The 16671-nt window shown below is 37.8% G+C and overlaps 4 protein-coding genes across 6 annotated transcripts; 3 read left to right on the forward strand and 1 right to left on the reverse strand.

The window, feature by feature from the left end:
- On the forward strand, positions 1 to 3403 carry LOC140764065 (cytokinin dehydrogenase 5). Its single transcript, XM_073102523.1, has 5 exons — positions 1 to 697; positions 820 to 947; positions 1166 to 1471; positions 1737 to 1999; positions 2874 to 3403. Exons 1-5 carry the CDS (start codon positions 100 to 102, stop codon positions 3214 to 3216), a joined length of 1638 nt encoding a protein of 545 aa, XP_072958624.1. The 5' UTR covers positions 1 to 99; the 3' UTR covers positions 3217 to 3403.
- Positions 3404 to 4210: 807 nt separating this feature from the next.
- On the forward strand, positions 4211 to 5924 carry LOC140763419 (thioredoxin H1-like). Its single transcript, XM_073101611.1, has 3 exons — positions 4211 to 4374; positions 5329 to 5451; positions 5539 to 5924. Exons 1-3 carry the CDS (start codon positions 4288 to 4290, stop codon positions 5671 to 5673), a joined length of 345 nt encoding a protein of 114 aa, XP_072957712.1. The 5' UTR covers positions 4211 to 4287; the 3' UTR covers positions 5674 to 5924.
- Positions 5925 to 6407: 483 nt separating this feature from the next.
- LOC140763417 (target of rapamycin complex subunit LST8) lies at positions 6408 to 13212 on the reverse strand. The gene is made up of 13 exons (XM_073101606.1): positions 13003 to 13212; positions 11896 to 11971; positions 11745 to 11799; positions 10054 to 10177; positions 9523 to 9624; positions 9322 to 9434; positions 9117 to 9186; positions 7732 to 7809; positions 7525 to 7641; positions 7355 to 7449; positions 7054 to 7133; positions 6904 to 6963; positions 6408 to 6809 (listed from the first exon to the last, which is right to left on the reverse strand). Exons 4-13 carry the CDS (start codon positions 10159 to 10161, stop codon positions 6682 to 6684), a joined length of 951 nt encoding a protein of 316 aa, XP_072957707.1. The 5' UTR covers positions 10162 to 10177; positions 11745 to 11799; positions 11896 to 11971; positions 13003 to 13212; the 3' UTR covers positions 6408 to 6681.
- Positions 13213 to 13351: 139 nt separating this feature from the next.
- On the forward strand, positions 13352 to 16226 carry LOC140763418 (probable ubiquitin-conjugating enzyme E2 16). Of its 3 annotated transcripts, none has more exons than XM_073101607.1 (6): positions 13352 to 13529; positions 13690 to 13793; positions 13884 to 13986; positions 14067 to 14130; positions 15742 to 15830; positions 15910 to 16226. In XM_073101607.1, exons 1-6 carry the CDS (start codon positions 13500 to 13502, stop codon positions 16003 to 16005), a joined length of 486 nt encoding a protein of 161 aa, XP_072957708.1. In that variant the 5' UTR covers positions 13352 to 13499; the 3' UTR covers positions 16006 to 16226. The 3 variants fall into 3 exon arrangements, with proteins under 3 accessions (XP_072957708.1, XP_072957709.1, XP_072957710.1); XM_073101608.1 differs by having other exon boundaries at positions 13352 to 13515; positions 13679 to 13793; XM_073101609.1 differs by having other exon boundaries at positions 13390 to 13529; positions 13679 to 13793.
- Positions 16227 to 16671: the final 445 nt, after the last annotated feature.

The following is a 16671-nucleotide window of genomic DNA, read 5'->3' on the forward strand; positions in this document are numbered from 1 at the left end:
TTTCTAACCCATCCCTCCCTCCCTCCCTCACTACCCTTATCCTTCTCCTCCTCTACTTCACACCACCCGGCGGACGTTAGCGTCACCCACTCCTACTCTATGGCTCAAAACATGATCCTCCTCCTCTTCGTCATCTACCGCCTGATCTCCACCGTCGGATTGACGGTGGACCCCACAGCCCTCCTCCGACTCAACCCGGGGGGCCAGCTCAGCACCGACCAGTCCGACTTGGACTCCGCCTCTTGGGACTTCGGCGGCCTCTCCCGCGCCGCGCCACCTGCGGCGGTGGTGCGGCCGTCCTCGGCGGCCGACGTGTCAGCCGTGCTCCGCGCGTCCCACGCCTCGGCGCGCGCGTTCCCGGTCTCGGCGCGCGGCCACGGCCACTCCATCAATGGCCAGGCCCGCGCCCCCGGAGGGGTGGTCGTCGACATGCACCACGGCGTGGCCTCGCGGGCCGCGAGGGGTATCCCAGTCTTCTCGCCCTCCCTAGGCGGCTACTACGTCGACGTGTGGGGCGGCGATCTCTGGATCGACGTGCTAAACTGGACTTTGAGCAATGGCGGCCTCGCGCCCAAGTCGTGGACGGACTACCTCTACCTGACGGTGGGCGGAACTCTCTCCAACGCCGGAATCAGCGGCCAAGCTTTCCACCACGGCCCTCAGATTAGCAATGTCTACGAGCTTGACGTCGTCACCGGTACGTTAATCATGTCCTCATCCTATCTCTCACATGCATGGTATATATCTATATATATCAGATCGCAGAATGTCCTGAGTTCAAACGAGCTAGCGATAATATATGCTGATGTTTTGTTTTAGGGAAGGGGGACATGGTAACTTGCTCCGAGAAGGAGAACCCTGAGCTGTTCTTTGGAGTCCTTGGTGGTTTGGGACAGTTTGGGATCATAACAAGAGCAAGAATTGCATTAGAACCTGCCCCACAAAGGGTAATTAATTTCCTATATAGTCTTTATTATTACTAGACTCTGTCTACTTTGATGGCTAGCTACAAAAGGGGCCACTAGTACTTTTAATCCCACCTTCTTTGGAGAGAGCTGGGAAGTAAACCTACTCCCTCCATGGGGGATTAATTCTCTTGAAGCACACCTACTAGCTTCTTCTTAATCCTTTTTAAAAAAAAATTAATTTAATCTAATCTAATTAGGTGAGATGGATACGAGTGCTCTACTCCAATTTCACAGCATTTACCAAAGACCAAGAGCATCTCATCTCCCTCCACGGCGCCGCCCACCAGAGCCAAAGATTTGACTACGTGGAAGGATTCGTCATCGTCGACGAGGGTCTCATCAACAACTGGAGGTCTTCTTTCTTCTCGCCTCGGAATCCGGTCAAGATAAGCTCGCTCGGAGATAACAACAACAACAACAATAACAACAACAATGGCGGGATATTTTACTGCTTGGAGATGACTAGAAATTACGACGAATCCACCGCTGGATCTATTGATCAGGTCGGCTAGCTACCTCATCCTCCTTAATTATATTATATTAATTATTAATTAAGGAAGCATCCCATGTATCCTTAGCCAACCTAAACTGGCCAGCCAATGATTAGCTAGGATCGAACACCCACATGGAGAACATGGAGGAGATCTTATCACTAGATCTTATTCCTTCGGCCATCATTATTTTTATCAATAATAAAAAAAAAGAGATAGTAGTAGGATATATAATTAAGTTATATATTAAGATCTTTTTGCGCCACTCTGTGAGCAGGAAGTGGAGGCATTATTAAAGGAGTTAGAGTTCATACCGACGTCAGTGTTCACAACTGACCTCCCCTACGTGGATTTCCTCGACCGAGTCCACAAGGCCGAGTTGAAGCTCCGGGCGAAGGGGTTGTGGGAGGTGGCGCATCCGTGGCTCAACCTCTTCGTCCCGGCCTCTCGGATCGCCGACTTCGACCGCGGCGTCTTCGCCGGCATCCTCGGGAACAAGACGAGTGGGCCCATCCTCATCTATCCAATGAACAAGCACAAGTACTATTCCCCACCCTCCGCGTGCCTTTCTTTAATTTGCGTACATATATACACATACATGCATGCATGCAACCTTCTCTTCTCCTCTTCTCTTTCTATTAACACACTCACAGCATATTCCACATGAATGTTTAGTTTGTTCACTTAACAAAGACCAACCAGTCCACGAGCTTCTCTCTCTCTCTTTGTGTGTGTGTGTGTGTGTGTTGGGAATATTACGCTTTACACCCTCATTTCTGTGGTTTTGTTATTGCTAGTTAACAATTCGTAAAGGTCTTTTAACTCCTTTTCTTTTTCCCTTACTCTGTTTCTGAGAGTGTTTCTTTGCCACCATTAAGAAAATTTCGTACGGTGTAAAATGTAATTTTCCCGAGTACTATTAAGTATACACCGTCATTGATATTTAAGTCATACATGCATGCACACAGACACACTTGCTTGCCGACCAGTATTGATGATGATTATTTCATTTTAACTCTTGACCACTAAGTGGGCAACATAATATAGTAATGGAGTTTCATGGCCGACCAATCGTTTGACAATTTGGGTTTTTATTGGTATCGTGTTTCTTGTTGCTAAATTAATTTGCTAGCTTCCATTCTTCGATATAGACCCACATTAAAATTTAATCCCTTTGGTTGGTCCTTGTCTCTTTCATGTTAATCCACCACCCTTTTTATAATGTCAAAGTTATAGCTTTCACTCCATCCAATGCTCATGATTGTGCTCTATATTACGTACTTGAGATCTCTTAACTATATATCAATTTACATCACTCAAGAAAGGTCACGTAACATAGAATAATTAATTCCATGCAATCAAAACTTTGATTCAAATTATTATCTGTTTTAAATTTTGATTCAAATCTTTATAGGTGGGATGAGAGGAGCTCAGTGGTTACACCAGACGAGGAGGTGTTCTACTTAGTGGCGTTGTTGAGGTCAGCCTTGCCGGACTCGAGCGAGTCAACTCAGAGTCTGGAGTACCTCAGCAAGCAAAACCAGCAGATACTTGACTTCTGCGACGAGTCAGGGATTGAGGTCAAGCAGTACCTGCCGCATTATAGGACCCAATCCGATTGGGCTCGCCATTTTGGACCCAAATGGGAGAGGTTCCTTAGACTCAAGTCCGAGTTTGATCCTAAGTTTATACTGGGAACTGGTCAAGGGATTTTCCAATCAATCTCCTCTATTTCATCCTCCCCGTTCTCCTCATGAGTCAAGAGAGAAAGAGACATTTATATATATATATATATATATATATATATATATATAGCAGTGGCAGTGATTAATTTCTTTTCTTTTTTTTCTTTTTGCATAGAATTTTTACATAGGCCATGGATATAGCTTGTGATGTATTACAAGTGCTTCTAGTTTGTACATGAAAGGGTTCATTAAAATTAAGATGGTCTATAATTTTTTCTCCTAACAAGTGCAGCTAGTTGCTTATTAAAAAATTAGAAGATTTCTCTTCTTTTTTTTTATTAAATAACTAATTGTCTCAAAATTAGTTAATTTACAGTAATTTTATCTATTATGTGGTAGATGAAGACTTGGATGATGTACAAAGATGTCAGGCCCAAAGGGACCATACCATAATAAAGTCCATGGTAGGTGGGCTTGATATGAATGCTGTTGTTTTCCATTTCATAAACACCTATGATGTCATGGATATATGCTGATCATACTTGTGATGTAACAATATCATTCAGCATTCACCAAACATGAAAGATCATTTCCAAGCTTTATCAACCATATAATAATAAAAGGCCCTTTTTGTCTTAGATTTCCTAGTTAGAAGTGCCAGAATGCTATGTAAATATCAATACTAACAACACCGTAGCTTAATATTAATTCACCTCATCTTAGCATATAAAAATTTAGAAAGAGATGTTAAAAGTATGTGTACCTAATTTTTAAATTTTATGACGATAACAATTAAATATATATATATATATATAAGTGAAAAAAGAAATCGATAAGATAGAGGGTTCAAACTATAAAAGTCGATAATATTGGTTTTTATTTTATGTTATTAAAATGCTAAAACTCGGATATGTTATAACGTAAATAAAGGGGAATAAAATTTATCCCCCTTTATTTATTCAAAGGCAAAAAGAACAAAACGGAATAACGAAGGTGGGCAATTCTGTAATTTCAAGTCGCGCAAGAACCGAACCGCCTATATTTAGTGGCACCTTAAGTCGGTGAAGAAGCCATCGAGAATTCGAACCCTAAGTTTGATTTCCTTCGTTGTGATCCCACCAACAGAGAGAGGGAGATAGAGAAATGGCGGAAGAGGGAACCGTGATCGCGTGCCACACCGTGGAGGAATGGAATCGCCAACTCGAACAGGCCAACGAATCCAAGAAACTGGTGAGCAATCTTTTCCCTCTTCTTTATGCCGCGAAATATGTGGATTTCGCTTCGTTATATCAATGGGGGTGATGAATGTGTTGTAATATTGCTCGCCGTTGTTTGTTTGTGTAGTTTTTGTGTCGTAATTTGGGAGGAATTAAAGGCAGTTTTGTTGTTCTGCCCTTTAACATTCTGAAATTTATTTAGTAATCACGTTTTGATGCAAGACCTAAACCAACGCAAACATGAGTTGGTTAGTCTTGCATAATTGGAGGTATATCTATTGGTATTGAGCTGGAACCATCTTTAAAGTATTGACTAAATCTGATTCAATGTTTGTCTTTCTACAATCGCTGTAGTCTCTACACGCCACAAACCATGCAATATAGGTTCATTCTCATGTGTCAACGGTATTGAAAAAGGTATCTTTGTTGACAAGAATCACAAGATTAATGTGTTGACTTCATCTATTATTTTGGAAAGAATCTAACTAAGATTAACGTCTAGCTTACATGAAGTTTAGATTCTTTTTTAATTGTTATCAGTTGTGTTTTGATTGTGTAGAACTAGGAATGTGGGAGCTCTTATGCATTTCTCATTTACCTGAAAAAATGGTGTATTATTGTAACAAAAAACTGTGAATAGACATGGCATTCAACCATCACTGAATATTTCTTCTTTGCTGCGAGAACCTTTCCATGTTCCTATTACTTTCGCATTGATACTGCTCGGACAAACCATGCAACTTTGGGTGCTTTGTAGAGGTTTGACGGAAAAAAGAAATAAAAAGAAGTAAAACCTTGGATAAGACTTAGACATCTTTAGTTGCCCTGCTTATTTGGTATAATTCAAATATGCTTGTGAGCAGCTTTTTGTAGAGAAAGTCTGAGCTTTGACTTTCATGATAATTTTTTCTGGTAATATAATGTCTTTCATATGATTGTTGAATTGAGATATTGCTCACTTGTGCAGGTGGTGGTTGATTTTACTGCTTCATGGTGCGGACCTTGTCGTATGATTGCACCCTTTTTTGCTGATCTGGCTAAGAAGTTCGCCGGTGTTATGTTTCTGAAGGTTGATGTTGATGAGCTCAAGGTAGGTTCCATCCTTAAAAAAAACAACCATATTTCCTGTAGATTACCGGATTGTGCTGCCTTTCTGACAAGTTTTATCTATTGGCAGTCTGTTGCCAAAGATTGGGCAGTTGAAGCAATGCCAACCTTCATTTTCCTGAAGGAAGGGAGCATTGTGGACAAGATCGTCGGTGCCATTAAAGATGACCTGCAAAAGAAGATCGAGCTGCACTTGTCCAAGTAAAACTCTAGTGGCTGACAAAATAAAAGGTGATACATGTAGGTAGTGTCTGCTTGCAGCTAGGATCCTGAACTCTAAGACTTGCATGGTGAAATAACTGTTCCCACAGATATCACCCTAATCACCCTTTTGTTTTAGGGACAAATGTTTCTAGCTTGAAATAAACTATTGCTTTGGATTATCCTCTCTGTGATGAGCAAAATACCTTGCTACCCTGATTTCCATATCAGAACTACAATTGCCAGGTGACCGTAGATCGACAGTGGAATTTCTGCAGTTGACTTATCTGTTGGATATATATCATCTGGTGTTGAATTTGGACATGAGTTCTGTTGGGGGCTATGATATGCATGGTTGATATTTCCTGAGGAAGTGTTATCACTTTAGAAATTTGGATCGCAAATCTTTTGGCCCCCCATATGTTTGCAAATTTTGTTGTACAAAAGATGGCAGGGAATGCTATCTCTATGGACAGTTTGATTAACTGTTCTGATGTAGCAACTTCTGAAGAAGTGTCTACGAACAAATTTATGAACTGAAGAGGGATATCTTTTGTTAAAATAGGGCCCTAATCATACAGAATTCTTTCCCATTTTTATCTGGTTTATATTCCCAAATTAATAGGCATGTAAGACCTAGTTCAACCCGGCTTAGTGTCTTTACTGCTTTGGAATCAAGTGGTTATCCACAATATCCCTGTTCTTTAATCTTTTCTGAAAAAGATGAGCCAAGTTCAGTTAGCAAAGCACACCAAATGATACTAAATGCTATTTTGCTGCCATCGACTAATAACACCTTAAACCCACGAAAAGTTTCACTCCAAAACTCACACAAGTCCTACCATAATATGGTTATTTACAGAAATATAGCTGACCACACTGACAGCTATCAAGTCTGTTGAGACCAAAGCAATCAATCGAGCAACCTAATCAATATCTTAGAGAAGATATTTGAAGCAACTAAAGAATCAATAAAAGGTGTAGTCCGTCTGCAATGTTGCTGATCATTAGTTTAGGATGGAGGTGATTCAGCACCGTCATGTAGAGCACAGCAAGTGGTTGCTTTGTGATGTCCTTGATATACTCTGATGGCCTCCCCTGTGGACATTGTCCAAAGTCTTGCAGTAGTATCAGAAGAAGCTGCACATTATCGCAACCGTTAGTATGCATTTCCTACACTGAAGACCAACAGAAAGAGGGGGAGAAAGAGATTTCTGAATGCAGTATCTTATACCTGTTATTAAATAAGCACCATCCACAGAGAACACACAGTCCCAAACCCATCGCTGATGTCCTGCTTAGTAGTTGTGAGGTGTACATATTAGACAATTGATTACCGAAGAAATTAGCGTGACATCTGAATATGTGAGCAACTTTAACTTACCTACTAAAGTTCGTTCCAGTGTAAAACCATCAACATTCCATATCTTAACGGTGTGATCAGATGAGGCAGTTGCAAGATACCTAGAAATGTTTTAGAGATAAACTATATAAGACGAAGTGTAGGTTGGTACTTGTCTGGTACAAAATAAATCACTCCATAGTTTACTGTTTGAACTTTCAGAGAAGTTGGAGACTAGCTCCATCTAAGTTTCATGATATTATGACAGAATCTTTTTACTTTGCATCCACAACGAGTAAGAGGTTTGTGATAGCAACTGACAGTAAAGTATAAGAGAGCAAACCTTTGAGGGTCACAAAATTCAGGTGAAAGAAGACATTTTAGTATGAAGCCATCATGTGCTTGTAATTTGTGAAGTGGCTCAAAGTAGGTCATTGTCTAAAAGCAAATAGTCTGTCAGCTTGAGAATCTTGCTGGAAACAGGCTTACTACACGAAAGATGAACTGATTTACCTGTGTTCCCTTTAGCAGGCGCCACACATAACATGTCCCACGATTATTTGCAGCAACCACCATGCTGCCATCCCACATTACTGTCAGAGACCTTACAGCAGTATCAACCTCCGGTACCTTCACCCAAGCAAAGGATCATGTGAACCAAAATATAAAAGAGAACATGGAGCAACTTCGGCCATCTTATGATAATTTACATGTCCTCACCAGCTCACAGCTGCATGAATTCGCAGCTAAATCCCATACTCGTATATTTCCATTTTGATCCCCAGATATTAATTCCTTCTGCAAACATGGGGAAGATTGTAATAAAGAACGCAAGATTGGAAAACATGTAGCTGAGCCAAAAAAGAGCAGTCAGCAGTTCCAAAAAGAACTATCTATGGTCAGAAAATTCATGTGAAACTGAGACATTTCCTAGAAATGTTACATGTTTTGATCCTATCTTGTCCAAAACTTCCAGCAAAATAACCCAAAAAATATATATATATTTTTTTTCATTTTTTGAAAGTATGTTTTAGATTCTGTGAGCTAGATTTGGGATGAATCCAACTTGTCCCTAACCCAATATCTACTTCATCGCTTGCTTGCTATAGATCTTGTGTAATGCATTGAAAAATAAGATAAAAGTGGACTATCTATTAAAAGAACTCCAAAACTGACACACTGAAACTAAAACCGAAATTGACTAAAATTGGCAGAAAAGTTCCATTTTTAATGGAATCAAAACCAAAATCAAAATCAAAACTTCAAACCATGGGACTACCAATATTGCAATCAAGATCTGCATAATGACCATTTGAACCATAGTAGCTGTTAGTAACATTGTGGCTACCATTTATACCACCTTAGCTGTTATATAATGAAATAAATGGCAATTAGCTTGTTCATGTGCACTTGACTAAAAGTATTTCTCAAATTCAACCATTCAAGTTTCAAGTATATTTTAAAACAAGTACATGCGCAATAGAATCTCTTATATTATACATGGATAAATAGAATCAAGGTTGCGGTATTCCAGCATACCAACTACTTTGTGAATGAAATCATGAATGTTAACAGCACATAATATCTGCTATGATGAGGTAACAGTGTTATCATAATCATGATTCAATTGTCACATCCATTGTTCAGGAAGAAAATTGCTTTCGAACTATGGGCCAAAGAGTATGCATGCTGTTGTGACGATATTAAGTTTGCTTAGATTGGAAAATAAGATATTGATCAACATATAGGTTGCACATTATTTTCTCCATCTAAGGAAAAAGCTAAATATGACTACCATGCAATCAAGACACTTTACGAAAAAATCACATGTGAAGGATATCATAACAATGAAAAGGCAACTTAAAATTTAACTAAGTAGCTAGATAGATATACACCAACAATCTCCAGTTCTCTACATCCTTTTTCTGTAGAGGAGTTATGGGTGTTATAGCATTTGACTATAACATCGCCAACCAGTGAGATAATACATGCAATATCCTTCTTCAAGCCCATATAAAAAACTTACTCCAGAGAGGAAACTTCCGATAGCAGATAGCATTATATTCAAAATCAAAATTAAATATGCAAGAACCTGAGAGCCAAACCTGATTTGGATGTAGGACAACTGTGTTGACAGCTGCACGACTTTCATATTCACGTTGGCAAGTTGCAGTCCTATATACATCAAGATGAGAACAAATGCAATCACCAAATTTCAAGATAATTAAGCAAGTCAACTACTCGACATATCCATGGCATTATTTATTACTTAAGATTAAATGAACGACCAAGATAAGCTTCTAGAGATACCTTAAATCCCAGATTTTTACAGTTCCATCTTCTGAACCTGAATACATCCAATTGCCATCACATTGAAATCCCACCGCCATCACATTATTGGTGTGTGAATCATAGCTTACGACCTGGCATTTTGCACATCCAAGCAGAAAATCAGAACCTATAAGAGGAGACATTGGAAGATAAATACCATCTGGAAACATGGAGATATACTGGTTGCGGACTGTTGGAGTTGACATCAAAAAGGCGGATTTGAGGATTCCCAGCTGCAGCTAAGTAGCGTTTGTCAGGGGTTATCTCAAGGCGATTAACTTGCTGCAAACATGAGTCATCAAATAAATTTTAGAATGTTAAGAATATAACGAACTCGAGCAAAGCTTTCAAACTATATATCTAGAAGAACTGTTCATATAAAAGATAAGCTCAGCAATCTCTACATCTAGAAACAGCAGTAGGACAAAGCTGATATAATGCAACTGTAAGCCTCTAACTCTTCTACTACTAGATCAAAGAAAGAGCCTTTATCAGTTGTATCGAAATATTGAATTTATTACAGAAAGTACTGTGGTCAAGCACAATCACGAGCAAGCCAGAACCAAATCATGCCTTCTTCAAGTTAATATTGTTAATCCAGCAATAAAATTATAACTTTATAAACCAGCACAGACATTAGATTCAGAATATATAAAAGAACTACATAAATCAAATAAGATAAATCCCTAAAGAAATTTTACAAAATCCCACCGAGTCTGGGTATTGAATAGTGCGGTAACAGCGCCCACTCCTTGCCTCCCAGAATCTGATAGTGTGATCATAACCCGCCGTCGCGAGAATCACAGAAGGTTGGCTCATTTCGGCCCCTTCCCCACTAACCAAACAACAAAGAGAAAATTGCAAGTTAACCAAAAACCATGGACATAAAGTGAATATTTAAGAGTTGAATGGACGAAGAATATACCAGATTAATCGTTCTAGGACATATGCGCAAGAAATGGAATAGACGAAGACATTAGGGTGGTGAAGGAAATAAATAAAAGAAAAGCTTTAATAGCGAGTGAAGATGGGGAGAAAATGAGTCAAATTGGTCTGGTTTCTGAGTCGAATCGGAACACAGGAAGTCAAATTGTTTGTTCATCATTTTTTTTTGCATTTTACCCCCTACACCTTTGATTTTTGCACATGGCCTCCCAGTTAGGTATATTTGCAATAAACGCTATGATATTTTTTATATAGTGTATGTATCCACTAGTAACAAATTTCTTTCATTTCTTTTCCCTTCCTTTTTAACAGATAGGATTCACATCTATAGTTGCAAAATTAGATCATATGCTGGTCAGAATCTGAGAAGGTGGTTGTCATAAGATTAGGCCATGTCCCTCTTAGTAAAAGTTATCACCTTTCACAATACCTCCTTCAATGATGTTGTTGCTAAGGCTATTATGAATAAATTTCAAGTTAAAATGAAGTTGTGCTTCAAAGAGTTTATTTTTTATGTTAGATGTGTGCTCACATTTTAAAATTTAATTATTCAAAATATAATTTATGTTATTCAAAATGTTATTGAAGGTGCATTTACAATGTAACTTACTTAAAAGAGAGTCATTCATGTCTGTCTAAGTTTGGTGAAATTATAAGACAAGTCTCTATTTTTACTTCTAAGGGTTTAGCTTTGGATGTTACCATTCATTGAAACTCCGCATGTGTTATGTTAAAGCAACAAGAGATGCAAATTACAAATGACTATCTTCAAAACTTTGGTTTGAAGCTACAAAAGTTTGTGAATTTCTTAAGAAATTTTATGATGTTACTCAAGTTATCTCGGAGAGTTCAAATCCTATTGCAAATCTATTTTTAATTGATTTATGAAAAGTGAAAGAAGCTTTAAATAAATAATCTAAAAGTGCATTCTACTTTTTGAAGAATATGACTATAAAAATGAGAAAAAAAATTGATAAGTATTAGGGAGAACGTGATATGTTGTTGATAGTGAAAGCAATATTGGATCCCCGATACAAAATAAAGTTTGTTAACTTTTGTCTTCCAAAAATATATTAATTTTCAAAAGCCCAAATAAACATTCAAAGATTCACAAAGTGTTGTATACTATTGTTTATTTTTATGAACTTGAGGATGCATCAAATGCAACAAATGGAATGGATGATGTATCTCATCTTGATAAAAGTGATGAATTAATTAGTGGTGCTAAGGATTAGAGGGTCAAGCAGAGTTTAAATTTTTTTTGGAATCAACAAACAAGAGGAAAGCTTTCAAACAAGATATAATGACTAGAAAAAAATGTTCATATTAAAGATGGAGCTCAACAATCTCTACATCTAGAAAAAGCAGTAGGACAAAGTTGATATGATGCAAATGTAAGCCTCTAAACTCTTCTAATAGTAGCTGTTATGCCTAAGAGAAAATAATTGAAAAGATACCTGAATATCAAACTACATCAAGAATCTTCACAAACACATTTTCCATCATAGAAACCTGAATAAATAAGATTATAAAAATATAGTAAGCAATAGTTTATAAAAGTGTAAAATAAAAAAAAGAAAAATATTATGAGAAGTATAATACACATACCTTATAATAGGAGTTGATTTGTTTTTTGATGATTCTCGAATTCAATTCGCTCCGCATATCAAAGTCTCCACTGTCACTGGAGTAGAGGTTAGAGGCATACGTTTGCATCAGATGCAAAAGCAAATTTTTTTTTATTTTATTTGGCCATTGCCTAACAAATCAATGCAAATTACAAATGCCTTTTTATGTGTGAGGTGGTATCTTGGTTAGGAATAATAAATACTAAAGGGCAAGTATTACACCAATACTTTCTACTTTTTTTTATTATTTTCTTCCTATCTTAATCCACTTGACATACAACCACACATATGAAGTTCTTCTTCTCCCTTTCTTTTGACTAATACTTTCTCATTTTTTATTAGTTTCATTACCCTCTTTTTCATTAATATCAATTTCAATAAGTACATTTTCATTAACAGCACCAGATGATTGAAAATGATTTTTAGTTACCGACTCTTACATCTACATACAAAAAAATAAAAACAAAAACATAAGTACTACTTAAATTCTTGTAATATTTAATTTTATACAAATAATTAGAAGACCAAGTTATCCCAGATTAGACCAAATAAAAAATTAGTAACTTGCCATTTGAAACACAAGTCTTCACATGCAACAATAAAGAAAAAGACATTTACCAAGCAAATAAATTATAGTCATATGCTCCTAATGAAAAGCTTAACTATTTTTTGAAATATCTAAAAAAATTCATAAAAATTAGTGTGCCAGATGGCTTGCTATAGATCATATATTTCATGTGTTCACTAGCGCATTACATAAGATATTTTAGTAATATCTAATGAAAATATCTGTGACATTAAACCACTTATCACTAGCTGCCTTTCACAACCAAACAACATGATCATGACTTCTGTTAATCAATAACAAATATTCCACCAAATCTCCAATCAGAGCAAATGCTTAGCTACAATTAATTGACACATCAGTGAGCACATTAAGATGTAAAAGAGTATTAGCTATCTGTCAATCCTACCCTCTCACATGAATTTACATAATGATATAAATAAATGATTAGCTACAATAAATTGACAAATCAGTGAGCACATTAAGATGTAAACAATAATATTAATTAATGCTTAAAAAAACCTCTTGCCGACGGAGGATGAGGTTTGCCGGAGGAGGAGGAGGACGACGGAGGAGGAGGACGAGGACGAGGAGGACGGTCTATGGAGGAGGATGAGGCTTGTCGACGGTGGAGGAGGAGGAGGCTTGCCGACGGTGGAGGAGGACGAGGCAGCGGCCTCGAGGAGGAGCAAGAGGAAGCAGGCCGATGGCTTAAAAGAAAAATGGATCGGAGGACTCGGAGAGCGTGAACGGCAAATTTAGGAATTGGGATTAGGGTTTGTGAATCACTCGGCTCAGCTCAGGCAGAGCCGAGCTGAGCCCGAGTTTCAGCCGAGCTCGAGCCGCTCGTTTATTTTACACCCCAACAATTGTGCCCAGAAAAAAATCCTCACTCCAACTCCACCCGACGAAGGCCAAAGCTTAACAATAAAAAGATCAAAAAAGAAGCAAAAGGCGTTCGTCTACTCTTTCCCCTCTCTCTTCCTCCGGCGTCTCCTCTCTTTCTCCTCCGCCGAGCTATGACCAGCTCTTCCGGTGCGTCTCGAAAGGTCTTCTCTTCTCCTTCCCTTCCAATCTCTTCCCGATCTTTGCTCCGACACTATTCCCAGTCCCAGATTCCCTATTCCAATTTTTGTTCCACTTTTAATTCTCGTCGTGCCCCTCTTCCTAAACCACCATAATTTCCTAACTCCGTTAGGTATGTCGCAGGCTCTGAGCAAAATCGCGTGCAACAGATTGCAGAAGGAGCTGGTGGAATGGCAGGTCAACCCCCCGGCTGGATTCAAGCATAAGGTCACCGATAACCTCCAAAGGTTAAGCTTTCTTTTTTGGCCTTATTCTTGCTTTTTATGCCGAAAATTTCTGTTCTTTGGTTTATCCTGAGTTGGGTATTCGATATTAAGGTGGGTTATCGAAGTGGCCGGCGCGCCTGGGACGCTGTATTCGAGCGAGACTTACCAGCTTCAGGTGGATTTTCCGGAGCAATACCCGATGGAAGCGCCGCAGGTGATGGGATTAGATTAGTGTTTAAAAGTTCCGACTTTTGAGTTTCTGGGATGAGATTGGAGAGATGGGCTTTGATTCAGGTTATTTTTCTTCATCCGGCGCCGCTTCATCCTCACATATACAGCAACGGACACATTTGTTTAGGTAGCTCTCCTTGTTATGAAAAGAATATTTCTCTTGCTAAGCACCTAAACCTGCTGGCATATACTTCTTGGTAGTTCAGAGTTCTTTTTAAATATTCTTGATACTTCTCTTTTCTTTTTCTTTTGTTGTTTCCTTGTGCATGCTATTGAGGGATATTAATTGATGTTATGTCTTTCTTCTGATCTTATTCAATGCTGCCAGTCATTTGAATTTGAATTCTTTCTGTTCCCTGGTTTTTCTTACATTATACTGCTAAAATTTCCTGGCAACTCGTGATAGGAAATCTTCAAATCTTCAAATGTCAAAATAGTGCCACATTTTGTTTAACCTCGTTTTGTGTCTCTTATCTGAGGTTGCTGATACTTCATGTGAAATTTTATAATGCAAATTATTTCTCAACAATGCACAATGAGTTTTGAAAGTGCAAAGCTGAATAAAATATCTCAAATGACTCAAACACTCACATCACTGTCTGAACTAAACGATCCTATATTTCCTCTCATTAAATAATATAGGTTTGTTCATTGAGAAATTGAACATGATATTGGTGTGCCCATTAAGCTATTAATGTATATATAGATAGATACATATATATAATAATTAATTTAAATTTATGTGTATACCATCGTTTTCTTTTATTTTTCTTCCTTTTTGTTAGTTATTGTATTAAAGTTGGGTGTTTAACAATACGGTATTTTTTTTTTCCGTTAGTTACTTTTCCTCTTTTATTGTAGCTATTCATCAATCTGTATTAAACCTGGTGAATATCAGATTGATAAACTTATCAAATGAGAACATAGATATTATACATTTCTACTGCATGTAAAATGAGTAGTGGAAAAATCATGAGTTTGCCATACATTTGCATATTTGTCACCCAAAGTTTGCACTTTTATGCTGCCAAATTTGATGCAAGAATTTGATCTTCGCTGTCCGTAGCTTTATCATTATATATTTTGGCTTTTGCATCATCATTTTAATTGGATCCTCTCCTAGTAAAAATATTTATTAAAACACTCTATAAAGATTAAATTATCTTCATTATTTTAAAACACTATATAAATTCAATTCAAACCTCAAGTGCTGGATCAAGCTTGTGCAATCATTTGAAATTGGGTTTTTCTTTGGTTTGGTATGTAGAACTCTTTGATTGGAATGTAACAACTCAAAAATCAAATGAGAGCACATGCAAGTAAAAATTGTAAAACTCACCGGATCTTTTGCAGGAAGAATTTTTGACAAGAAAATCTTGAACTACGGAGATCAATGCAACTTGCAGCTCTTTTAGATATAGCAAATTAATAAGAGTATATAAAAAAAAGGCTTTCCTTGTAGGCTGTTGGAGGGAAAGGATTTCTCTTGACTGTTAAAGGTCGGTGAATGCAGTATGTTAGTTTTCCTGTCTTTGAACCTCTACTTGTCTTCTAGGATGAATGCAATCGGATGGTGCTCATAAGTAAATGGCATCTTTTTTTTTTGGTTTTGCAACAATTCTTCAAGTTGATTTCAATAATTACTAAAAGCTGTCTAAGTGATGTCTGAGTTTTGGGAAATTAGAACTGATGGCATATAATAGTAAGAAATCTCACTCTTGCTTGCTTTCCCTTGCAGATATATTGTATGACTCCTGGTCACCAGCTATGACTGTGAGTTCTGTCTGTATCAGTATCTTATCTATGTTGTCGAGCTCGACTGCAAAGGTTCTGTAACTCTACTTAACAGCTTCACTTGCCAATCTACTCTGATCTCAAATTGACCCCAGGCTTCTTTTGGTTGCAGCAACGTCCTGCCGACAATGACCGATATGTAAAGAACTGTAGGAATGGTAGGTCGCCAAAGGAGACAAGATGGTGGTTCCATGATGACAAAGTGTAAACAAGAATCAAAGTGCTATGACGGATATTCTTATTACTTTGCCTCCGTGAGGGAATTACTTTACTCAATGGTCATCAGAGTGCAATTAAGAAAGTGTGCTATTTGTAAAGGGAAGAGTAATTGTGCGAGTCCCAAGCATATTAAGTAAATCAATAAGGGTGTAGGTAACTATAGGGGGATGTATCCAGAACGTCGACTAAAAACATGAGATCCTTAAATTTAATTCTGATTTCGGTGCAAATTCTTGTTACAAAAGAGTAGAAATCGTGAATTTTGGTGGTGGTAGAACAAGGTTTCCGCTTTCCCTAGAATATATATTGTTGGATGGCATTTTCTTTTCAAAAATGCCTCCGTCTTTTCAACCTCTTTTAGTAGTATATGAGAGGCTATAGCATATAGCCTGAAGGATGGATAAAAAATGTCGAGCTTCTGTCAAGATATGGAAGTCTAATTTGTCGTCAAAACTTGTCCACTATTTTGTCTTCAAGCTCAATTCATTCAATTAAAAGAGAAACTAGTAAATATTAACAGGATAATTCAATGTTAATTACTCTGAATATAGTTTTAGTAAAGTAAACAATTCCTAGCTTTATGCGATAGAAGTCATATTCGATAGCCTTGTCACTGAGATCTTAATAATTTCTTATAGAAGCAATGATGGACCAA

This window comes from Typha angustifolia, chromosome 7, assembly GCF_048772165.1.
Source record: "Typha angustifolia cultivar Huaian chromosome 7, ASM4877216v1, whole genome shotgun sequence".
NCBI classification, from domain to species: Eukaryota; Viridiplantae; Streptophyta; class Magnoliopsida; order Poales; family Typhaceae; genus Typha; species Typha angustifolia.

What these genes read in the sequence shown, in the direction of transcription:
- LOC140764065 (XM_073102523.1), top strand. Translation starts at nt 100, where the DNA reads ATGGCTCAAAACATGATCCTCCTCCTCTTCGTCATCTACCGCCTGATC. An exon ending in CGAGCTTGACGTCGTCACCG is followed by an intron (nt 698 to 819) that starts GTACGTTAATCA and finishes GTTTTGTTTTAG; the next exon opens with GGAAGGGGGACATGGTAACT. An exon ending in CCGCTGGATCTATTGATCAG is followed by an intron (nt 1,472 to 1,736) that starts GTCGGCTAGCTA and finishes CTCTGTGAGCAG; the next exon opens with GAAGTGGAGGCATTATTAAA.
- LOC140763419 (XM_073101611.1), top strand. Translation starts at nt 4,288, where the DNA reads ATGGCGGAAGAGGGAACCGTGATCGCGTGCCACACCGTGGAGGAATGG. An exon ending in CCAACGAATCCAAGAAACTG is followed by an intron (nt 4,375 to 5,328) that starts GTGAGCAATCTT and finishes TCACTTGTGCAG; the next exon opens with GTGGTGGTTGATTTTACTGC. An exon ending in TTGATGTTGATGAGCTCAAG is followed by an intron (nt 5,452 to 5,538) that starts GTAGGTTCCATC and finishes ATCTATTGGCAG; the next exon opens with TCTGTTGCCAAAGATTGGGC.
- LOC140763417 (XM_073101606.1), bottom strand. Translation starts at nt 10,161, where the DNA reads ATGAGCCAACCTTCTGTGATTCTCGCGACGGCGGGTTATGATCACACT. An exon ending in CTATTCAATACCCAGACTCG is followed by an intron (nt 9,625 to 10,053) that starts GTGGGATTTTGT and finishes TCATGTTTGCAG; the next exon opens with CAAGTTAATCGCCTTGAGAT. An exon ending in TGGTGCTTATTTAATAACAG is followed by an intron (nt 6,810 to 6,903) that starts GTATAAGATACT and finishes GATAATGTGCAG; the next exon opens with CTTCTTCTGATACTACTGCA.
- LOC140763418 (XM_073101607.1), top strand. Translation starts at nt 13,500, where the DNA reads ATGACCAGCTCTTCCGGTGCGTCTCGAAAG. An exon ending in CTTCCGGTGCGTCTCGAAAG is followed by an intron (nt 13,530 to 13,689) that starts GTCTTCTCTTCT and finishes GGTATGTCGCAG; the next exon opens with GCTCTGAGCAAAATCGCGTG. An exon ending in TGTCGAGCTCGACTGCAAAG is followed by an intron (nt 15,831 to 15,909) that starts GTTCTGTAACTC and finishes TTTTGGTTGCAG; the next exon opens with CAACGTCCTGCCGACAATGA.